Source organism: Convolutriloba macropyga, chromosome 4 (assembly GCF_964194025.1).
Source record: "Convolutriloba macropyga chromosome 4, txConMacr16.3, whole genome shotgun sequence".
NCBI lineage: Eukaryota > Metazoa > Xenacoelomorpha > Acoela > Convolutidae > Convolutriloba > Convolutriloba macropyga.
The window spans coordinates 24,610,409-24,636,339 of NC_134471.1; the positions used below are offsets into that span (position 1 = coordinate 24,610,409).

General features: G+C 32.7%; 1 protein-coding gene across 1 annotated transcript in view; it reads right to left on the reverse strand.

Annotated features, from left to right (window-relative positions):
• Positions 1-25,931, reverse strand: part of LOC142338031 (neural-cadherin-like) — a gene marked incomplete at its 3' end in the record, with an annotated part of 261,027 nt that overhangs the window by 25,944 nt on the left and 209,152 nt on the right. Inside the window, 4 exon segments of the mRNA XM_075387664.1 lie at positions 368-535; positions 21,146-21,285; positions 21,712-21,845; positions 22,426-22,502. Coding sequence (XP_075243779.1) covers positions 368-535; positions 21,146-21,285; positions 21,712-21,845; positions 22,426-22,502 — 519 coding nt within the window.

Below are 25,931 nucleotides of genomic sequence, written 5' to 3' on the forward strand. Positions count from 1 at the left end.
AGGTGAGAGAACTCGCAGAAAATTGATGAATATCATTCATTTGAAATAATTACTGTTTCAGTGCCACATTGTGAAGTACGGATTCAAAACTTGTGGCCATTAATTGACAGTGAAAGCGAAAAGCGGTAAAACAGCAGAAAAATGGCCGCAAAATAAGAGAAAACAAAAAGACGGAAAAATAATAAAAAAGTTTCCACTCATTTCAGCAGGATAGTGCTAAAACTTTTCATCGCTAGGAGTATAAGAAATAAAACCAATATTAGACGACCTAATCGGAGACTGAAGGAAGGTTTCAAAGATGAGAATTTTTGATGCTGAGAATTCAAGGATTTATTGAAAGCTGAAGAATTTTTGATGCTGAACTCACGCGCAATGCGCTGTGTCAAATACTGCAACACAAACCAAACTGCCGGGACATGAGCTCGCCGTCGCACATGGGTCTGGGTTGCAGCCGTCAGTTATTCCAGTTCTGTTTGCCACTGAGACCCCCGCAATTGTCGAGGAATAGCCGAGAGGAAGCTGGATTCGGTTGAACCTAAAAAAGGTTTAAAAAAGTCAATTTTGAGGTTCAATTTATAATTGTACGAGCCCTCCAAATATAATTTATTTGTTAACAGTTTTCGCCTACCGATATCTTTTGCAAAGAGATACAAAACAGGTGTTATTGAAAAACTCTTGAAAAACTGATTCAATCCTTAAAATAATTTTTTCACTTCTCGAAGAAAAAACAAGGGTTGAAATTCTATCTGTTTCATATTACCTCTTCACGCCACAGATGCTCTTAAGTAAATTTCAAAAAAGTATTCATTATGTAATTCATATATTAAAAGTAATAAAAAATTGGCTCAAAATAAAGCAGATAAAGTAGCTCCAGTAACAACAGAACACCATCAAAAATATTGCCGAATAACAATATGCAAAAAGATGTATATTTTTCAAAGAAATAGTTTCAAAAATTATAATTGCTTCGGGTTAAAAAATCAAAAACCGAGTAACCACACAGAAGAAAGTTTCTGCAGCAATCATGTGCCCCATTATCCTGTGGTCAGAGTTATGCAATCGCTCTAAAGCGTATTTGACACTAAAGACTTCAATCCCCAGAATTCTAAAGAGAGGCATTGAAAAAGTGTTAGCTTTGAACGAAACACATATAAAAGATATATCAAGCAGGAATAAAAATTTTAAATCAAAAATATTTTTTGATTTTTTCTTTTGTTCTTTTCTTGAATGACGAGACTGAGAGACCAAACAAAAACGAAGCCGATAACAAATTTCACTAGGTTGAAAGCGGGAACTTTATTGAACTAATTCTTTTATTTGAATGTCAATCAAATCCAATTTAAAATTTGTCAAAACATTGGTAAAGGATTTTGTTTTCTCTTTCCTTGCGAAAAATTTCTCATGTCAAAAACCTTTTCAAATCTTGCAGATTAGAAAACTAGAAATAAATCTTTTCACAGGAGCGTTGTCGAATAAACAAATTGTGAACTGAGTTTCTGATCCATGAATTAATGAGTTGGCAATTGACACATTATTTTGACAACTCATTTTCCTCAAAAATTTCAAGATATCCTGTCAATTAAGATCTGGGTTTTCTCGCTTATTTTGTACTTATTGCTTTTTGCATACATGCTGTATTGTAACAATCTTTATAGAAATAGTATGCAAGACTTTTTGCTTTTCTTTCTGCAAAATGGAAAAATGCATAATTATACCAATGTCGAGGAAAGATTTTCTTAAAAGTTTTCTTGTACAGTTAACTTCTGCTTAACCTGCTGGTTTAATTTCCATTAATTTAAGCTTAAATGCATTTATCTGATTCAAAATGATTAAAAACAATTGCAGCATATGAGAGTCATGTTAAGTTTTCGACTACACTTGGAATAAATTGCTTATTATCGGTTTTGTTTTAGCAACAGACTTAATATCAAAATGTAAAGCGTGAAAAATTTACCTGAAAGTAAAATCGAAGTCAAGCAAAAATTTTGCATAAAAGAGCCACTCACGTTTACAACAATTACTTCAAACTTCGTTCGACAGTAAGAAATAAGATATTTTAAAGCGAACGGAAGCTTTTTTGAGTCTTCGGTGTTGGAGACTATTTATTTTACTATTTGTTTTTAAAAAATGATTTTTAGTAACAATTTTCATTCCTGAGGCGGACAGTTTTGCGGTCCTGAGATTAACAGAAAAGTAATAAACGTTTAAACTTGAAGTATGGAAAACAAAAACCGGTAACGAAAATAGCAAAACAAGAACTTTTAATTCAGTTATTTGAATTACTGTACGTTTTCAGAATTCAGCGCACCAATTACTCTGGTTTTTGGTCATCACTTCAATCAAGCAGCTGCTAAGGTGTCCGTGTAAACAATTTATGATAAGCATCTGAGCTTAAATAAAAAAAATTTCAAATTGTTCTGTATTTTTTGCAGGCTTTCAAGTTTTTGTGCAAACCCTCATTACCGATTGCTTTTACTTATTTTTGAGGTTTGTGAAAGCTGTAGTACAAATGTTGATTCGATATAAAGCTGAGCAAACACAAGGTTTGCATGTTCGGTACTTTGGCCGTAGATATTTTTTATTTGTGTTTTAGTATAAGTAGTATGGTAATCCGCCATATGACTGCATGGCTGTACTGGTCCGACCCCCCTACAAGACTTTTTACCAACGGAAAACTGATTTTCTCTTTGTGAAACCAAGATTTTTGGTTAAGTTTCGTCAGCCTGTGAGAAGTTCTTATGTTAAGCCGGCTGACTCAACTTGTAGGGGGTGGGGTTCGGACCCCCGCCCCGACAGTCAAATGGCAGATTTCCGCTGTTGCAATGTTCGCTGTATATAGAATTAGGAGTTACCTAAGTTTTGAACTCTCACTAAACCTTTTTGGTGAAAACATAAAAAATCTGATATAAGACACCAGAAGCCTAAAGTTTTTCAAAAATTTCAAAGTTTTTTTTCGAAATTTTTCAGTTTTTCAAAGTCCTAAAATGGTCTGAAATGGATTTTGCTCTATGAAAGAGCACTCAAAATTGATTTTTTGTTGACTTTACTTTTTTTTACCTATGCAGTGTGGGGGTCGAAACATACAAAAATTTCAAATTTTTGAGAAAAAAAATCCAAAATTTTTCGAAGTGCTAAAATGGTCTGAAATGGATTTTGCACTATGAAAGAGCACTCAAAAGTGATTTTTTGTTGACTTCACTTTTTTCATCTTAGCAGTATAGGGGTCGAAACATATATAAAATTTCAAATTTTTGAGAAAAATTTTTCAAAATTCTTCAAAGTCTTAAAATGGTATTAAATGGATTTTGCGCTATGAAAGAGAACTCAAAATTGATTTTTTGTTGACTTCATTTTTTTCAGCCATGCAGTATAGGGGTCGAAACATAAAAAAATTTCAAATTTTTGAGAAAAAAATTGTAAAATTTTTCGAAGTCCTATAATGGTCTGGAATGGATTTTGCGCAATAAAAGAGCACACAAAAGTGATTTTTTGTGAACTTCAATTTGTTCAACCAAGTAGGATATGAGAAACTCAGGTTCTGAAAAGTCTGAAATGAGTCAAAGAACTGTCAGAAGCAGTTTTTGTTGACATTACTTTTGCAAATGTGCAGTATGATGTCTAAAACAAGTCTTTAGTTTTCGTATACAATTGTAACTATGTATGTTTCTATCTAAACAAGTACGTCTGTTTGCTTGCATGTGTTCAAAATTGAATTTTTTAATGTATGAATGAGCAATTGAAAGAAATCAAAGAATGAAAATGTTATGTATAAAATTAAGCGTATTCATGTATATAGTCGTGAAAGTGTATATATTTGTTTATAAGTAAATATAACTGTGCTTAAGTTTAGTAATATGTTTGTATGAGTATGTGCTGGAATGTATGCTTCGTGTGTAGAAGTTCTAAATGTTTGTGTATGTCAAGACATTTTTGGTTTTATGTGTGTACATTTTTCTATATGTTTACGGTGGAATGTAATTATATATGTCTGAATGTGTTTATGTATTTATGTATTTATATACATGCAAGTCTGACAAGAGAGAGAGAGAGAGAGAAGTCCCTGGAAGGCAATTTAGCTGTTTAAGAGAATGTTGTTATTTTTTTCCACGGTTAATTATTATTATATCTTGCAATCAGATTTTGACCTTCAGCGTTGTTAAACTCACGCTTTTGTCCTTTAAACATTGGCAAGCAAAATGTCATAACGGGAGACGATTACAATTTTTTAATGTTCTAAGCATGCTTTTTTTGAAAACAGACTTCTCTACACTTTTTCAGCTACCCTTTCGGGATTGAGCAAGATTATTTACAGGACAAATGTAATTGAGATAAATTGTTGAGAGATAAACAATAAACTGAGCTGAGTAAAAAATATATATTCTGTTAAAAAAAACAGAAAAAGTTGGTGGGGAAACTATGATATGCAGGGGCAGCTGGCATTTTTACTTAAATAAATTAGAATGATAGGAATTCATCAAGAGCGCGAATCAGAGAAAAATTGTAATGATGTATAAGAAGTGTAGTTTCCACTGAAACTGTAAAACGCGCCAAATAATTAAAGTTAAATAGCCACTTGAAAAATTAAGCAAGAGGGGACGCAACCTCTGTATCTGCGGGGGGTTGCTAGAAACAGCTCCAGTAGTGTATAGGTCTTGCTTACGTATTGGGAATAATACTAGTAGATAATGCATGCTGGTATTGAAATCATAACAAACGCTAATCGCTTCTTCAGTAAATGTGGAAGTAAATTACCAGAGCACCCCAAGCCAACAGATATCAAAAGAGTTCAAAATAGTTCTTTCTTGAATCAAATATGCTCAGCATTCTGTAACCCTGTCTTAACAATTTGGGTTAATTATTGTTCTGTCGACGTTTTAAAATAACATTACCGTAACGATATTTGTTAGAGCATCGGAAAGAGGTACATACAGAGGAATTTGAAATTAAAAAGAACAGAGTCCATATATCATAAAATTGGGCTAAGAAGTCTGGCAAACATTTCGGAATTGAACACAACACTACTGCTACCTACTACTGCTACTACCAACTACTACATCTACTGTCTACTACTAACTACTAGTAGTACCTACAACTACTAATAGATACTACCACTACTAACTACTGCAACTACTTATTGCTTCTAAGTTACACTAGTACCTACTACTACTCATTTTTTCCTACCTTCAAATATTATTTTCTTTACCTTATCTACAACAATTTTTTTTGTTTTTCTAAAGAACGAAAACAATTCTTATATCTAGACACTCGTTTAACATGAACAATAGAAGCTTTTGTCTATTTTAAGGTAACGTGTTGTGACTGACGCAGATCGACAGACAGTATCCGTCAATTTTTTCAACAAATCATCAAGTGTTTGAAGTTTTTTAAGGATATGAAAAACTCTAAAGCTTTGTTGCATACATTAACTCAGCATTTTTCAACTTAATGTTAATTTTCTGAATTAACAATTACAAACATCCGTAGTATGATATAAATCAGGTGTTATTTAATTAATTAAATCAATGTAGCGTTTTTACTGTTTAGCGAAGGAGTCTAATTTTTAAAACTTCAATTAAATTTCATTTTATGTTCTGTTTTTTCGAAGTGCAACTTTTTGTGTATTTTTCTTACTTATGTTGGATGAGTCATAAGCTTAAATTTTTTGTTCAACAGCTGAGTTTTTTTGTTTATTCAGTGTATGAAGTCTGATATCAATTGCAATTAACTGAAAGATACAAAAAGCAAACTTAAAGTTCTAGTTGAAGGATTTTGTGGCGTAAACATTGAGTGCTTCACAACGGCGCTGCACTATTTCTTCTTATAATATCAACCCAACAAAAATATGCTTGCTTCCAAAAAGTCTGTAGTGTGTACCTAAATAGAAACAAATACTTTACCACGTACTTACATTATCCAAACAACTGCGGTTTGACTGTATATAGTTGTTTTCATTTGATTATTCAAAGTCACTTATTACTTCAGTTATAAGGTATTACACAACTTTTTTTGAATCCTAATTGAGTTATGTTATACAGTTGCGAACGCAGAACAAATGAAACACGTTCTCACAACCTAATTGAACTACCCCTAAATATATATGTAAAAAAAAGCGAAAGAGATCTTCTGGTTTTACTAAGCTTTTTGATATAGTTTAGATTTTGTCCTATAATTTATCTCAAATTTTTTAGACAGAGGTTAAGAAATTTTAAGTATATATTTCTCTTGTTGATGTTTCTTTCAACTTCGTATGAACACACTGAATAGATTTTGCGTAAATTTCTGTGTTCTAATAGATTTTTTTTCAAAGAAGAAATACATATTCCAAACCTAAAAAGTTTTCAGATTCTTTGTATATATGTTTCAAGAAATGACATTAGAAATGCAACTGTAGTCTGTCAAAATGTTTTAATGAATGCCTTGAGACTGTGGAGACTCATCTTTGTGAGACTATAGTTTTATAACTATATAGTTTTATATACTCTTCTTTGTGAGACTATAGTTTTATAACTATTTCTTTTTAGTAATGGGAACCGATGTCTTTTTGAGAAAACGCAGAGTTGTATTTTGTCATTTTGTTGGAAAAAAAGGTTCGCAAAATTTGGTTTGTTTGTTTTATCAGAAAAGAAATCAATGATCCTAAAAAGACAGTTAAAAAAGCTGTATTAAGATTTTTTATCTAAATTAAATAAATGGCTTTTTTCACGAGTTTCACGATTTCATCATTGAAACGATATTCAATTGGTCTATTATGCAATCTTTACTTCACGAGTTCTATAAGCATTCCCGAAGAGTATAAATTTACATTGTTCTATAGAAGAGTACAGAAAAAACACAGAATTTTCCTGGTGCTAGGAAAATTGATCGACAGAACGTTTAGCCGACAAGGAAAAAATGAGAAATTTACCTGCCAGTTTTTATCATAGTTGGTAATAAAAGTGTAATTGGTTTTTAAATCAGTAGTTCGGTTGTGATAGATTCATATCAAGTCCCACTGACCGTTGAGGCATGGCCGTGGCCCGCTAGGCATGGCCAGATGAGATTAAATACGGTCCGACCACGGATAAAACTCCGGTACACTAGTTGATGAACAAACTTCAATGTATTTGTCCCCTACGGAATAGTGTTTTAAATTGGTCAATCACAGACTCAGATTAAGTTATATTGCTCATTTTTACTTCAATTGTTGGTTAAATTTCTCATTTTTTGGTTGTCTATAAACACTGTCGGTCAATACGGCGGCCACCGATTTTCCAAAATTAGCACAGTGTTGACATTTTTTACCATTAATCCTTTAAAAGAGAGGTCAGTGCAACTCTTTAAATGATTAATTTTCTCATAAGAATGTTCTGATAATGAACTTTAAATATAGCAAAATAACTAATATGGAGATACTTTGAAGTCATGACCACATTAGGTAACAGTTAACACAACTAACTTTGATTTTTGCTAACATAAAAAACCGTCAACACCGAGAGTAGAGATCAAATTAGGCGCTCTGATACCATCGTCAAACTGACAAGTGTATTTCTACAGTCATTTTGACCGACTTGGAAAAGTTTCCAGCGTTAAAACCCTGATACCCATAGTGCTTCAAGTTCAAAGTTTGAAGTATTACACATTTTTGGACATTAGTGTTTCACTTTTCAATGTGTTAAAAAGTATTCTTGGTTGTGCGTACTTCGTTTTGATGCTATCGTTCCAAAAGGGTTTCGATTTTTTTTCAAACGTCGGTTTGTTATGGATCCTATGAGGAGTAGATTTGAGTTCTTTCAACTTAGCCAGAGAAAAAAAAACAACTGACAAACGACTAGTTTTGATTATAGAGGCAATTAGGCTAATAAAGTTTCCAGGTTTTTTAATGCAGTATTTTAATTTTCTCTAAGATTACACAATGTGAGAAATATGTAAAACTGTCTTTTAGAAGAAAGTTCCAGGTGGAGTTTTACTACTGCGTGTTGTGCTAATTGCCACTATTGTCAAACAAACATTGCACTTTAACACCATTTTGATTTTCATGCAAAATTGTATCCTCTATAACAATAAATGGTAGAATCATTATGTACATGACAAGTTTTTTTTCACGAGTAATCATATAGCAAAAATTTTATCTTCAATAATGCTTTTATGTTCTGCAATTTACGCTATTGAAAAGAATCAGCGGTCTCACAGGTAGTGGGAAAAGGTTTTTTTCACGGCCCTCAAAAAAGGAAATCTCTAACGGAACTGCAAATTTAACAAAAGCTTAGAAATTAAACGTTTTTTCTCATGTCAACTTTGTTGTTTTTTTGATTGATTTATTATGAAACAATGCCTAGCTTACTTTAAAAAGACTTAGATTACGCAAAACAAAGTTTTTTAAGATATCCATGTCAAACAAAATGTCTATTTAAAAGCTTATTTCTTGTTACCAATTTAGAAAAATCGTACTTTTAAGACCTCAATAGTTCACCTTGAGGAAACTCATAAGAGAACAGACAAGTATTCACTTCTTGAATCTATTGGAAACTTCGTTCTGATACGTTGAATGCTCAGTATTCTTGATACCATAGCTTTATGGATTAACGTAGTTTTTGCGTCCGCGTTAATGAATACTTAGGTTACAAAATTTTATGAAATACTTAGGTAACATTCTAAAATACTTCCAATTGATACATAGCTTTAAAGCTACTGAGTGAATTCTGTGAAAACCAAATATTCCACAAGTTGTTGCACATGTATACAGAAAACTCTAATGCATATTTACGTCTATGGTTCAGGTTGAACGTTTTAGCAAAATTTGTTTGTTATCTAATAAAAGAAAACGTGAGCAGGGAAATTCTCGTCGTTGTTCAAAAGAAACCACGTAAATACTATGCAAAATCTAATTTATTGTACAAATAAACTGATATTAAAACTACGTCTTGGAACCAGTTACTATACAAACTAGAAGCAATTGTAACCATGAAAATCCAACAAGAACGCCAATAGGTGAATTTAATTGAACTTGAACTCTCCCGCTTATTCCATTTCTTCATTTAAGTTAACGTTATTTTGCTTAGCTGGAGCACACTGGGGGTCGGAGTGTATTCCGTAATAAACAATTGCAAGCGTACGTACTCACTCTATATTTGTCTCAACTTTTTCTGCACGCATAAACATAGTAGAGTACATGTATATACAGCTTCTTGATCAGAGACAAGAGAATAATTAATCAAACTAATAAAAGTGCTTTTAGCCGAAAATTTTATGCAAGTATTCTTGCAGAGCAGACTGACCTTCTCATACGCACAGTGCAAGTCTTCTTTATACGTAGCCAGCAGATCGAATCTTGAAATGTCAATGCCTGAGGTACTTAAGAGAAACTTCAATTCATTTTACAATTGAAAACGAATAAGAATTAGTCAAACAGATTTAACAACTGAAGCCTTCTCGAAATGTTATAAGTGCTCATTGAAAAAGTCTTTTAGCCAGAAAACGATTGCTAATATCCCAGCCAACGGTTTAAATTTGCCTTCAACTGGTCATTTGCTTCGCAAAATAACATTTCAGCGCTTTCATTCTTGACTTCCATTCCATTCAGTTAGTGTATACCAAAACACAAACTCAACTGCTGGCTTATAACTTATAATGTTCCATATCCTAACGCAATTTGAAGGATCATTTCAACGAACAATTATCTATCAAACTCGATATGAAAACAATATTGCTTTTATACAACAATGGAAGGACAGTTCAATTTCAAGCTGGAATACCTTCGATCATTGCCTCATACCCAAAAAATTTATTGACGTTGTTACTACATTACTTAATATAACCGAAGAAGAAGACTTTATCAACAACTCAACCCCCTCGGAAACTGAATTAACTTATCAGCATACACCTGATCACTTGACTTCTGATATAGGATCGCTTCCCATGGACATCAAGAAGATTTTGCGCAGTTACGATTTCGAAAGTATGACCCTCTTCAGGAGCCATGAAGAATATTTCGCTGCTTTAGAAAATTTAGAAAATATGTGGCAAAAGCATGAATCATACATAACTGAAGCGAAACTAACCATTGTTCTTGATAAAATTGATCATACTACATCATCCACATCCGATGATAACAGAAAGACTGTGATATCTTCGCTTTTAGAACGATTTCCTTGTCTTCTTGAAAAAAACTCAAAAATTGAAGAAAACTTCCAGAAACTTAGCACTGAGCCATCGCCTAACAATGCTCTAATAAAGAGGAGCCATTTTCGTGTAGTCCTAGGATGTGTCATTCACAGTGGAAATTTTCCAAAAAGAATGAGATTCGATGAAAATGTGAGGTGTTCATGCGACAATAACAACTAGAACTGTAAAATTCTTGCTGATTAAAGCTTATGAACTAGACTTTTCCAGTATTGAATTGCTTATATTTATGACCTGTTTGAATTGCTGTGCATTATTAAATTTCCTTGTGTATGCTTATTATCTCAATTCTGATTATAGAAAAACCACTAGTTTAAAGTTGATTCAACATTGTCGTCGTCAGAGGAACAGGAAACAGTATTCGGCCTGTTCAAAGGAGTAGAAAGTCAGAAATTTGTTGTAGAATGGGATCCCCAAACCGTAGATTTTTGTTATGAAAATGTTGAAACGAATACGCGCAAGGGAGGCGATGTTATAAAGGGATGACGTTAGAAAACGCCGCAACTTGTTTTGATATATGTGGAGCCAAAGTTGCTGTTAATTACACTAAATTGTTAGTTGATTACTAACAAAAGCACCTGAGTGGGTTATTTGGTCTCATGTTTGTATATGATAGTTTCATATCAAGTCCCAAGAGCCGCTGAGGCATGGCCATGGCCCGCGATGATTTCTAATTATTTATTAATTCGTTTCCAGTGTCTTATACTAGAAGATACTAAAATTTCATTTCTCAAAAACTCGGTTATGATTGCTGGAAAATTCGACCGTCTCATTTCAGTTTTCGGCTCTTTCTCAATCGATTCTTTTCCCTTCGTTTCTCTTACAAGTCACCGGTTGAAACAAACATTCAAACTGACCACTTGATTTTCTTATGAGCAAAAAATACCTACCTTGTGCGTATGAGAAGTTCAGTCTGATCTGAAAGAAAAATTGCATAAAATTTTCGGCTAAAAGAACTTTTATTAGTTTGCTTAATTATCCTCTTGTCTCTGATCAAGAAGGTGTATATACATGTACTCTACTGTGTTTATGCGTGCAGAAAAAGTTGAGACAAATATAGAGTGAGTAAGTAGGCTTGCAATTGTTTATTAGGGAATACACTCTGACCCCCCAGTGTGCTCCAGCTACGCAAAATAACGTTAACTTAAATGAAGCAATGGAATAAGCGAGAGAGTTCAAATTCAATTAAATTCACCTATTGGCGTTCTTGTTGGATTTTCATGGTTACAATTGCTTCTAGTTTATATAGTAACTGGTTCCAAGACGTAGTTTTAATATCAGTTTATTTGTACAATAAATTAGATTTTGCATAGTTTTTACGTGGTTTCTTTTGAACAACGACGAGAATTTCCCTGCTCACGTTTTTTTTTAGTAGATAACAAACAAATTTTGCTAAAATGTTCAACCAGAACCATAGACGTAAATATGCATTAGAGTTTTCTGTATACATGTGCAGCAACTTGTGGAATATTTGGTTTTCACAGAATTCACTCAGTAGCTTTAAAGCTATGTATCAATTGGAAGTATTTTAGAATGTTACCTAAGTATTTCATAAAATTTTGTAATTTAAGTATTCATTAACGCGGACGCAAAAACTACGTTAATCCATAAAGCTATGGTATCAAGAATAGTAAGCATTCAACGTATCAGAACGAAGTTTCCAATAGATTCAAGAAGTGAATACTTGTCTGTTCTCTTATGAGTTTCCTCAAGGTGAACTATTGAGGTCTTAAAAGTACAATTTTGCTAAATTGGTAACAAGAAATAAGCTTTTAAATAGACATTTTGTTTGACATGGATATCTTAAAAAATTTTGTTTTGCATAAACTAAGTCTTTTTACTGTAAGCTAGGCATTGTTTTATAATAAATCAATCAAAAAAACAAAAAAGTTGACGTGAGAAAAAACGTTTAATTTCTAACCTTTTGTTAATTTTGCAGTTCCGTTAGAGGTTTCCTTTTTTGAGCGCCATGAAAAAAACCTTTTCATACTACCTGTGAGACCGCTGACTCTTTTCAATAGCGTAAATTGCAGAACATAAAAGCATTATTGAAGATAAAGTTTTTGCAATATGATTACTCGTGAAAAAAAACTTGTCATTTACATAATGATTCTACCATTTATTGTTATAGAGGATACAATTTTGCATGAAAATGAAAATGGTGTTGAAGTGCAAGGTTTTTTTGACAGTAGTGGCAATTAGCACAACACGCAGTAGTAAATCTCCAGCTGGAACTTTCTTATAAAAGACAGTTTTACATAATTCTCACATTGTGTAATCTTAGAGAAAATTAAAATACTGCATTAAAAAACCTGGAAACTTTATTAGCCTAATTGCCTCTATAATCAAAACTAGTCGTTTGTCAGTTGTTTTTTTTCTCTGGCTAAGTTGAAAGAACTCAAATCAACTCCTCATATGATCCATAACAATCCAACGTTTGGAAACAAAAAATCGAAACCCTTTTGGAACGATAGCATCAAAACGAAGTACGCACAACCAAGAATACTTGTTAACACATTGAAAAGTGAAACACTAATGTCCGAAAATGTGTAATACTTCAAACTATGAAATTGAAGCACTATGGTTATCAGGGTTTTAACGCTGGAAACTTTTCCAAATCGGTCAAAATGACTGTAGAAATACACTTGTCAGTTTGACGATGGTATCAGAGCGCCTAATTTGATCTCTACTCTCGGTGTTGACGGTTTTTTATGTTAGCAAAAATCAAAGTTAGTTGTGTTAACTGTTACCTAATGTGGTCATGACTTCAAAGTATCTCCATATTAGTTATTTTGCTATATTTAAAGTTCATTATCAGAACATTCTTATGAGAAAATTAATCATTTAAAGAGTTGCTCTGACCTCTCTTTTAAAGGATTAATGGTAAAAAATGTCAACACTGTGCTAATTTTGGAAAATCGGTGGCCGCCGTATTGACCGACAGTGTTTATAGACAACCAAAAAACGAGAAATTTAACCAACAATTTAAGTAAAATGAACAATAAAACCTAATCTGAATCTGTGATTGACCAATTTAAAACACTATTCCGTAAGCGGACAAATACACTGACGTTTGTTCATAAACTAGTGTACCGGAGGTCTATCCGTGGTCGGACCGTATTTAACCTCATCTGGCCATGCCTCGCGGGCCACGGCCATGCCTCAACGGTCTGTGGGACTTGATATGAATCTATCACAACCGAACTACTGATTTATAAACCAATCACACTTTTATTACCAGCTATGATAAAAACTGGCAGGTAAATTTCTCATTGTTTCCTTGTCGGCTAAACGCTCTGTCGATCAATTTTCCTAGCACCAGGAAAAGTCTGTGTTTTTTCTTTACTCTTCTATAGAACAATGCAAAATTATACTCTTCAGGAATGCTTATAGAACTCGTGAAGTAAAGATTGCATAATAGACCAATTGAATATCGTTTCAATGATGAAATCGTGAAACTCGTGAAAAAAAGCTATTTATTTAATTTAGATAAAAAAATCTTTTATTAGGGAATACACTCTGACCCCCCAGTGTGCTCCAGCTACGCAAAATAACGTTAACTTAAATGAAGCAATGGAATAAGCGAGAGAGTTCAAATTCAATTAAATTCACCTATTGGCGTTCTTGTTGGATTTTCATGGTTACAATTGCTTCTAGTTTATATAGTAACTGGTTCCAAGACGTAGTTTTAATATCAGTTTATTTGTACAATAAATTAGATTTTGCATAGTTTTTACGTGGTTTCTTTTGAACAACGACGAGAATTTCCCTGCTCACGTTTTTTTTTAGTAGATAACAAACAAATTTTGCTAAAATGTTCAACCAGAACCATAGACGTAAATATGCATTAGAGTTTTCTGTATACATGTGCAGCAACTTGTGGAATATTTGGTTTTCACAGAATTCACTCAGTAGCTTTAAAGCTATGTATCAATTGGAAGTATTTTAGAATGTTACCTAAGTATTTCATAAAATTTTGTAATTTAAGTATTCATTAACGCGGACGCAAAAACTACGTTAATCCATAAAGCTATGGTATCAAGAATAGTAAGCATTCAACGTATCAGAACGAAGTTTCCAATAGATTCAAGAAGTGAATACTTGTCTGTTCTCTTATGAGTTTCCTCAAGGTGAACTATTGAGGTCTTAAAAGTACAATTTTGCTAAATTGGTAACAAGAAATAAGCTTTTAAATAGACATTTTGTTTGACATGGATATCTTAAAAAATTTTGTTTTGCATAAACTAAGTCTTTTTACTGTAAGCTAGGCATTGTTTTATAATAAATCAATCAAAAAAACAAAAAAGTTGACGTGAGAAAAAACGTTTAATTTCTAACCTTTTGTTAATTTTGCAGTTCCGTTAGAGGTTTCCTTTTTTGAGCGCCATGAAAAAAACCTTTTCATACTACCTGTGAGACCGCTGACTCTTTTCAATAGCGTAAATTGCAGAACATAAAAGCATTATTGAAGATAAAGTTTTTGCAATATGATTACTCGTGAAAAAAAACTTGTCATTTACATAATGATTCTACCATTTATTGTTATAGAGGATACAATTTTGCATGAAAATGAAAATGGTGTTGAAGTGCAAGGTTTTTTTGACAATAGTGGCAATTAGCACAACACGCAGTAGTAAATCTCCAGCTGGAACTTTCTTATAAAAGACAGTTTTACATAATTCTCACATTGTGTAATCTTAGAGAAAATTAAAATACTGCATTAAAAAACCTGGAAACTTTATTAGCCTAATTGCCTCTATAATCAAAACTAGTCGTTTGTCAGTTGTTTTTTTTCTCTGGCTAAGTTGAAAGAACTCAAATCAACTCCTCATATGATCCATAACAATCCAACGTTTGGAAACAAAAAATCGAAACCCTTTTGGAACGATAGCATCAAAACGAAGTACGCACAACCAAGAATACTTGTTAACACATTGAAAAGTGAAACACTAATGTCCGAAAATGTGTAATACTTCAAACTATGAAATTGAAGCACTATGGTTATCAGGGTTTTAACGCTGGAAACTTTTCCAAATCGGTCAAAATGACTGTAGAAATACACTTGTCAGTTTGACGATGGTATCAGAGCGCCTAATTTGATCTCTACTCTCGGTGTTGACGGTTTTTTATGTTAGCAAAAATCAAAGTTAGTTGTGTTAACTGTTACCTAATGTGGTCATGACTTCAAAGTATCTCCATATTAGTTATTTTGCTATATTTAAAGTTCATTATCAGAACATTCTTATGAGAAAATTAATCATTTAAAGAGTTGCACTGACCTCTCTTTTAAAGGATTAATGGTAAAAAATGTCAACACTGTGCTAATTTTGGAAAATCGGTGGCCGCCGTATTGACCGACAGTGTTTATAGACAACCAAAAAACGAGAAATTTAACCAACAATTTAAGTAAAATGAACAATAAAACCTAATCTGAATCTGTGATTGACCAATTTAAAACACTATTCCGTAAGCGGACAAATACACTGACGTTTGTTCATAAACTAGTGTACCGGAGGTCTATCCGTGGTCGGACCGTATTTAACCTCATCTGGCCATGCCTCGCGGGCCACGGCCATGCCTCAACGGTCTGTGGGACTTGATATGAATCTATCACAACCGAACTACTGATTTATAAACCAATCACACTTTTATTACCAGCTATGATAAAAACTGGCAGGTAAATTTCTCATTGTTTCCTTGTCGGCTAAACGCTCTGTCGATCAATTTTCCTAGCACCAGGAAAAGTCTGTGTTTTTTCTTTACTCTTCTATAGAACAATGCAAAATTATACTCTTCAGGAATGCTTATAGAACTCGTGAAGTAAAGATTGCATAATAGACCAATTGAATATCGTTTCAATGATGAAATCGTGAAACTCGTGAAAAAAAGCTATTTATTTAATTTAGATAAAAAAATCTTAATACAGCTTTTTAACTGTCTTTTTAGGATCATTGATTGCTTTTCTGATAAAACAAACAAACCAAATTTTGTGACCATTTTTTCCAACAAAATGACAAAATACAACTCTGCGTTTTCTCAAAAAGGCATCGGTTTCCATTACTAAAAAGAAATAGTTATAAAACTATAGTCTCACAAAGAAGAGTATATAAAACTATATAGTTATAAAACTATACTCTCACAAAGAAGAGTCTCCATAGTCTCAAGGCATTCTTTAAAAAAATTTGACAAACTACAGTTGCATTTCTAATGTCATTTCTTGAAACATATATACAAAGAATCTGAAAAATTTTTAGGTTTGGAATATGTATTTGTTCTTTGAAAAAATCTATTAGAACACAGAAATTTTTTTGCAAAATCTATTCTGTGTGTTCATACGAAGTTGAAAGAAACATCAACAAGAGAAATATATACTTCAAATTTCTTAACTTTTGTCTAACAAATTTAAGATAAATTATAGAACAAAATCTAAACTATATCAAAAAGCTTAGTAAAACCAGAAGGTCTCTTTCGCTTTTTTTACATATATATTTAGGGGTAGTTCAATTAGGTTGTGAGAACGTGTTTCATTTGTTCTGCGTTCGCAACTGTATAACATAACTCAATTATTATGACGTTATCATCACATGAATACTATTTTTAGATCACAAACTCACTTGAACTTGAACTATTAAATAGAGGGATAGGCCATGTTTTCCCATTTTATATTTGGTGACTCAAAGTTACTTTGTCACAACACCAAAAGTAGTCTTTTCTAAAATTCAATTATCTTTGAATAGTGTTTTTAGATGACAAACTCGAACACTACCTCACAACTTTAACTTTAATGGAGAGTGATTGCCAAGCATCACCATTTTAATATACTCGCTTATCGAAGTCCATGCGGCCTCCGATTGTTGAGTTTTGAATACTAACAAAGAAGCAGTTTTTAAGTCAATTACCTTTGAATAATATTTTTAGATCAAACACTCAAACTTGAATTCAAAAGTTCAACTTTTAGTTAAAATGATCGGCCATGTTTCTCCATTTTATTATACTTGCTCATCCAAAGCCATACTATTTCCGATTGAGTTTTGAAGTTTTTTTGGTCCAAAATAAACAAAAAGTACTTCTTGGAACCATTAAATGTCCGTTTAGTGTAAGCAGATGTCGAAAACAAACAAAATTTTGTTCACCATAACCTCTTTATTTAAGGTTTTGTTTGAGTTCACAAACCCAACAAGACTGTTTGACTCATTTTTGCTGAGAAATGTTTGATAAGGTTTATTTATTTTTCATTTTTTTTCAGATAAACAAAGATTAAATGAAATTCAATGAAATTTAGGAAGAAGCTTATATAGCAAAAATTGCAAAATCATGTAGCGCTGAACTTTTCTTTGAACAGCAATTTCACAATTACAGTCTTAGCTGGGAACACATCATTAGCCGAAGCTGAGGTTCATTTTAAAACTCAACTAATATATTGTTCTTTTCGCAAGGTGTCCCAGCAGTTTCCAGCTTATACCAAAAGCTGAAAAGTGAGGATTCAAAAAAAGTTGTGTAATACCTTATAACTGAAGTAATTTAAGTTATAAGAATTAATTGAAGTGACTTTGAATAATCAAATGAAAACAACTATATACAGTCAAACCGCAGTTGTTTGGATAATGTAAGTACGTGGTAAAGTATTTGTTTCCATTTAGGTACACACTATAGACTTTTCGGAAGCAAGCATATTTTTGTTGGGTTGATATTATGAGAAGATATAGTGCAGCGCCGTTGTGAAGCACTCAATGTTTACGCCACAAAATCCTTCAAACTAGAACTTTAAGTTTGCTTTTTGTATCTTTCAGTTAATTGCAATTGATATCAGACTTCATACACTGATTAAACAAAAAAACTCAGCTTTTGAACAAAAAACTTAAGCTTATGACTGATCCACCATAAGTAAGAAAAATACACAAAAAGTTGCACTTCAAAAAAACAGAACATAAAATGAAATTTAATTGAAGTTTTAAAAATTAGACTCCTTCGCTAAACAGTGAAAACCCTACAATGATTTAATTAATTAAATACCACCTGATATATATCATACTACGGATGTTTGTAATTGTTAATTCAGAAATTTAACATTAAGTTGAAAAAAGCTGAGTTAATGTATGCAACAAAGCTTTAGAGTTTTTCTTATCCTTAAAAAACTTCAAACACTTAAGGATTTGTTGAAAATATTGACGGATACTGTCTGTCGGTCTGCGTCAACGTTACCTTAAAATAGACAAAAGCTTCTATTGTTTATGTTAAACGAGTGTCTAGATATAAGAATTGTTTTCGTTCTTTAGAAAAACAAAAAACATTATTGTATATAAGGTAAAGAAAATAATATTTGAAGGTAGTAAAAAATGAGTAGTAGTAAGTACTAGTGTAACTTAGCAATAAGTAGTTGCAGTAGTTAGTAGTGGTAGTTTCTATTAGTAGTTGTAGGTACTACTAGTAGGTAGTAGTAGACAGTAGATGTAGTAGTTGGTAGTAGCAGTAGTAGGTAGCAGTAGTGTTGTGTTCAATTCCGAAATGTTTGCCAGACTTCTTAGCCCAATTTTATGATATATAGGCTCTGTTCTTTTTAATTTCAAATTCCTCTGTATGTACCTCTTTCCGATACTCTATCAAATATCGTTACGGTAATGTTATTTTAAAACGTCGACAGAACAATAATTAATCCAAAATGTTAAGACAGGGTTACAGAATGCTGAGCATATTTGATTCAAGAAAGAACTATTTTGAACTCTTTTGATATCTCTTGGCTTGGGGTGCTCTGGTAATTTACTTCCACATTTACTGAAGAAGCGATTAGCGTTTGTTATGATTTCAATACCAGCATGCATTATCTACTAGTATTATTCCCAATACGTAAGCAAGACCTATACACTACTGGAGCTGTTTCTAGCAACCCCCCGCAGATACAGAGGTTGCGTCCGCTCTTGCTTAATTTTTCAAGTGGCTATTTAACTTTAAATATTTGGCGCGTTTTACAGTTCCAGTGGAAACTACACTTCTTGTACATCATTACAATTTTTCTCTGATTCACGCTCTTGATGAATTCCTATCATTCTAATTTATTTAAGTAAAAATGCCAGCTGCCCCTGCATATCATAGTTTCCCCACCAACTTTTTCTGTTTTTTAACAGAATATATTCTTTTTACTCAGCTCAGTTTATTGTTTATCTCTCAACAATTTATCTCAAATACATTTGTCCTGTAAATAATCTTGCTCAATCCCGAAAGGGTAGCTGAAAAAGTGTAGAGAAGTCTGTTTTCAAAAAAAGCATGCTTAGAACATTAAAAAATTGTAATCTTCTACTGTTGTGACATTTTACTTGCCAATGTTTAAAGGACAAAAGCGTGAGTTTAACAACGCTGAAGGTCAAAATCTGTTTGCAAGATATAATAATAATTAACCGTGGAAAAAAATAACAACATTCTCTTAAACAGCTAAATTGCCCTCCCGGGACTTCTCTCTCTCTCTCTCTCTCTCTTTCACTCTCTTGTCAGACTTGCATGTTTATAAATACATAAATACATAAACACATTCAGACATATATAAATACATTCCACAGTAAACATATAGAAAAATGTACACACATAAAACCAAAAATGTCTTGACATATACAAACATTTAGAACTTCTAAAAACAAGCATACATTCCAGCTCATACTCATACAAACATATTACTAAACTTAAGCACAGTTATATTTACTTATAAACAAATATATACACTTTCACGACTATATACATGAATACGCATAATTTTATACATAACATTTTCATTCCTTGATTTCTTTCAATTGCTCATTCATCATAAAAAAATTTCAATTTTGAACACATGCAAGCAAACAGACGTACTTGTTTAGATAGAAACATACATAGTTACAATTGTATACGAAAACTAAAGACTTGTTTTAGACATCATACTGCACATTTGCAAAAGTAATGTCAACAAAAACTTCTTCTGACAGTTCTTTGACTTATTTCAGACTTTTTCAGAACCTGAGTTTCTCATATCCTACTTGGTTGAACAAATTGAAGTTCACAAATAAATCACTTTTGTGTGCTCTTTTATTGCGCAAAATCCATTCCAGATCATTATAGGACTTCGAAAAATTTTACAATTTTTTTCTCAAAAATTTGAAATTTTTTTATGTTTCGACCCCTATACTGCATAGCTGAAAAAAATGAAGTCAACAAAAAATCAATTTTGAGTTCTCTTTCATAGCGCAAAATCCATTTAATACCATTTTAAGACTTTGAAGAATTTTGAAAAATTTTTCTCAAAAATTTGAAATTTTATTTATGTTTCGACCCCTATACTGCTAAGATGAAAAAAGTGAAGTCAACAAAAAATCACTTTTGAGTGCTCTTTCATAGTGCAAAATCCATTTCGACCCCCACACTGCATCGGTAAAAAAAAGTGAAGTCAACAAAAAATCAATTTTGAGTGCTCTTTCATAGAGCAAAATCCATTTCAGACCAATTTAGGACTTTGAAAAACTTTGTAATTTTGAAATTTTCGAAAAATTTTAGGCTTCTGGTGTCTTATATCAGATTTTTTATGTTTTCACCAAAAAGGTTTAGTGAGAGTTCAAAACTTAGGTAACTCCTAATTCTATATACAGCGAACATTGCAACAGCGGAAATCTGCCACTTGACTGTCAGGGCGGGGTTCCGAACCCCACCCCCTACAAGACTTTTTACCACCGAAAAACTGATTTTCTCTTTGTGAAACCAAGTTTTTTGTTAAGTTGAGCCAGCCGGCTTAACATAAGAACTTCTCACAGGCTGACGAAACTTAACCAAAAAACTTGGTTTCACAAAGAGAAAATCAGTTTTTCGGTGGTAAAAAGTCTTGTAGGGGGGGGGGGGGGGGGAGGGTCGAACCCCCCCCCCACAGTCATATGGCGGATTACCATACTACTAGTATATCTTAATAACTATTATCGACATCAAATTTCAAAAGCGAAAATTAATAAAAATAAAAGCACATGTTGTTCTGTACCTGACGTCAGAGATACATCCCTGGAAGTTGCTAGTGACGTCATAGTCCCCAGTCATAGCAGTCTCCGAAATGTACCCTCCAATCATGATGGACTCCGGGTCGATTTGCAACAGACGCAGAGTTCCCTCAGAGGAGTACACCTTGAAAAAAAAATTAGTGCTTTTAATTTCACCCCAAACTTTTTTGACCTACAACTTATTTACTCTTTTCTTAATTTCTATATCTGTATTTATTGGTAAATTTTTCTATATTGATAATAGCTATACTTTTTAGCAATGCATAAAAATTGTTGCAATGCACTTTCCTTTTCACAAATGAGAAGACAATTTAACATGAAGTACTTAATAGTTTTTCACTGAAAAATTTTTGGGCCCGATAAAGGCTGCACTTTCATTTTGTTCGTTTATTAAGCTTTCATGAGCAAAAAAATGCCCGTAGAAGCCAACCAAATATTTCACAATTCATTACGCAAAATTCAGTTCGTGATTGCTAAAACCCATTAGATTGTCATTCAGAGAATTGCCAAATGATATTAACGTTTTCCTTTGGAAAAATTTAAAACTGACCATTGTTCCAGGCACTCCTCCTCCGTCCAGGATCATCTTGAACCTTTTGCCGTCTCTCTTCACACGCACAGAGTGCCACTGTCCGTCTGTCACGTTTCTATCTCCCAGTTTTACAATTTCCTCACCCCGACCACCTGTAATCAAACACGCACCATTTGAATGTAGCATTCTGAATTAATTAAGTAATCATACGATCATGGTTTTAGTTTAATCTAGACCGTCAATTGCGTTTCAACGTACCCCTATGTTTTATAATTTAAATCACTTGCCCTGTCGTTCTTTTTCAATATTTCAATTCCTCTCTTTTTGGGTGAGTACAACAGAACCCATTATTGAATGAATGCCCCTTTCACCATTTGAATATTTTTGAGTATATTTGAATATTTTTGAAAACATTTGAGCTATCGATAATGACTGCACGTCTAAATTTAAGACAATTAGATCGTAAAATTTATATTTCAATTGTTCATCTACTTTTTTATTTTCGGGCTTAATAATATAAAGAGTGATGAAGTTCAACATGAATATAGATTTGACAAAATTATCCCTGTATTGAACATTAAAGAGTGATTTGCTCCTTGCTTCTTCAAAAATCCTCCAATCTAAAATTACTGTAATCTAGCTAGTATAAAAAGACTTTAAAGAGACTTCTCCTCTCACCAAGAATGTCTATATCACTGTCGACTATAATACTGTCAGTTCTTGTTCACTTACCTAGGTTGTGTTTGAGTGAAAGAATTGACTTGGCAATGTAGATGCGCACAAAACCAGCATCATTCACATCGTGGAACCTAAAGCATAGTTCTCATTTAATAAATCGATTAATTTTTCGATCAAATCGATCGATAAATTTTTCAGATGATATATTTTTCTTTAGTGTTAGCGGCAGTATTCTCTTAATTTGATATGACTCAGAGCCAGCAGCAGTTATTGACACCTGGACCAATTTTTTCCTCAGCTAGGAATGGCTTTCACTATGATTTTTGATTTCGGATTAATTTCCTTCTGTATACTCATATTGTACTCATATTGTATAATCGTATTGTAAACCCAATTTAACATACCGTAATAACTACTAAACAACAGCCTTTTCCGGGCCACGACTTATGAAAAGACTTTGTTTGACTTTTAAAAAATGGCATGAAAAGACCATGTTCGACTCAAATAGTCCATGAATAAACTAGCTCAACTTAATTAGTCTTCTCAAATTTACCTTAACCCAAGTGTTCGCTGCTAGACTAGCGCGACCCAAATTTAAGGCCATGTTTTCGCTGGAATCAAAACTTACAAGCTGAACCCAAAAATAAACCCAAAACCGACTGTGCAGGGCCCTTTGAAAAGCGTTGAAAATGAATACAAATTTTTGATATTTGTGCTAACAAAACCGTCAAAAAATGACACATCATACTCATTGCTGATAAAATGACAAATATAAGAGGTATGGTAAACAATTCCAGTCAGTCAAACTTATAAAATAATGTACTTGCAATATCTGAATTATCTTAAGATTTCAATATTCTTTAAGTTCATCTGGCAAAGTTTCAACTCCTTCTTAAGTTCAATTGTCTGTTATAATGCCATTTTGATGTTGCTAGTGGATGCTTGCGCATCCACAGAATGAATGAGAAAAAAACTAAAATTAACACGAAAAATGTTGAATTCCTCGACACATGAAGTACCATGCTCAAACTTAATTTGCTATGGAAAAAAACCTTAGCTGGCACCTCTACGCCGACTTTAGCTAGTTGCTGAACCGTTTAATTATTTTTATCATTGAGGTCCCCGAACCCGGCAAGGGGAACACTTAAGTCTTTTGATATGCCGAAATCCTGACTAATGCATTTATGTCAATTTATTAGAAAATCTATACCTAGCCGGAAACAAATGCTTATAAATGCTTATATTGTAGCAATCTGGTAGAATGTCAGACTTTGCCAAAATAGCTGGAAGCTAATCCTATCCTGTTTATCGCGTTTTTCGTCCTTGAAAACGGAAAAACAGGTAGCGCCTAGTAGGCATTCAGTTCTCTTAGCCTCCCGGTCCACCTCTAAGAACCGCCCTTCATACCATAAGTATAGTCTCCAAAATGATTTTTGTGAATCGAATACTCGGAGACTACAGAGCTGAAAAATTCTAAGAGCACTTATTGTCCGCTAGCTGTTACCGGTTTATCCCGTTTTGGAGGACAAAAAGTCAAATGGGTCAAACAAAAAATCGGTCAAGCAAAAAATTGCATAAAAAAGACCAACAGGACTAACATATTTGCAAGAACTTCGTTTGAGAGCAATATGTTAAATCAGTAGAAATCATAAATATGGTTTTCATGTATCAAAAAAAATCAATTGTGCTCCAAAAGAGTACTAGCCTTAAACTTTTAGCCCTTGCACGAGCATTACTCTACCAATTCGAAAAATTGGACACACCTGGCTGAAGTTTTTTTAAAAAAGCAATTTAAATTAAAAAGAACCAAATGTTTTTGTTGTAAAGATACTTTTAGATCGGTTTAAAACTTGTAGTTTTTGAGCCTCAAAAAATTAATTTCCTCCAAATTAAAGAGAGAAGACAAATCAAATAGTTTTTTTGTGTATAGTTTGTGTATAGTTTTTAAATGTCAATTTCAAGAGGCTACAAGTAAGTTTTTTGTTGAAATTTGTAATAAAATGAGATTTTTAAAGAAAATTTTTTTCATCGATTTAGAAAAAAACAATCAATGCAATTTTTTCAAAACTTACCGATCATCTGGAAAGCTCAAACAAAGCAATGGTTTTTTGCTATGGAATAAAGAGCAAACTAGATTTTTTTCATCAAAAGCGAAAAACAATTAGTTAATTGTCATGTTAGCTTTTGAACATTTTTCAATTTAAACATCCAAAAAATATCAAAAATTCAAGGCAATCTTTTTTCTATAATTCAGTTGTCCACGGAATGTGCCATATTGAGTTTTGGCACTGGCTCATAATATATTTGAGCTGCCATATGTCACAACTTCTTGTGATGTCTTCCTTTAGGCTAAATAAACCAAAATATTTGAAATAATCAACTTTGTACTCCAATTCCAGATATTTATGGCTTTGTCTCTGAACTCCATTTTACTTGTGAGTGCTAAGATTTATTTTCTTTGGATAATGAGTTAATTGAAATAAGAAAAAGAATTCCACAACTGGCAGGTGTTAATTCAACAAATTAAAATATATGCAATTTATTGACATATTAGAAATCCTGATAATTATCTTTGCCTGCAAAAGCTAACACAAGCTCCATTGATTTATTTAAAAACTAGATCAAAAGAGGAGAGTCAAAAATTTCCACGTTTAAACGAATCAAAAATATTACTGCTCGGCAATTTTGGTGGAATTCCTAGAGATTGATGGTGCTCTAAGAGCATTTAATAGAAACACGTCAGACAAACAACCAATCAAGTAGAAATTGCATTAAAAAAACCAACAGGATCTAAATGATTGCTACAAACTTTGTTTGAAAGCATTTAATTAAAATAAATTTCACAATTTTTTTCGCTGACCTGTATATATATATATATATATATATATATATATATATACCTACATATATATATATATATATATATATATATATATATATATATATATATATATATATTGCATTTGACTGTACATTATTTAAATGCTGCATTGGCGAAACGTTAAAATAAATTAGTAATGTCCTAGATATTTTTACTGGCCAGCTTTTCATCACTTTCCTTTGCAATTAGAGCAAGGACTTACAATATCGAACTTCTGTGTTCTCTATGACAAAAACATTTTTAATAAGTTAATTTAGTTTCAAATTAACTCAAGCTATCGATCATCAAGAAACAGGTGTCACGATGAAACGTCCGTCAAAGTTGCCTTAGTTATGACGAAGCATGAACAACTTCTAGAACTATGCATAGTATATTTTGTGACCTTGTACGTGCGTGTCTGTTAATTATACTCTAATCATGTGCTTGAAGATTGATATTAGATGATGCGTAGGTTTCAAAAGCAAAATCATTGTCGTTTTGCTCAGTGTACATAAAACACACAGTGGGCTTTATAGGTATAATTAATGGTATGCTGGGGTTTAAATGTGAGTGGGTTGGACTTTCGCCACAATGAAACTGCGATTACTGCAAAATTGTAAGAATTTTGGTACCATTAATATAATTACGCTTTTGACGTTTTTGTGACGGTTTGGGACAAACCTTCAACCAATCACCGATA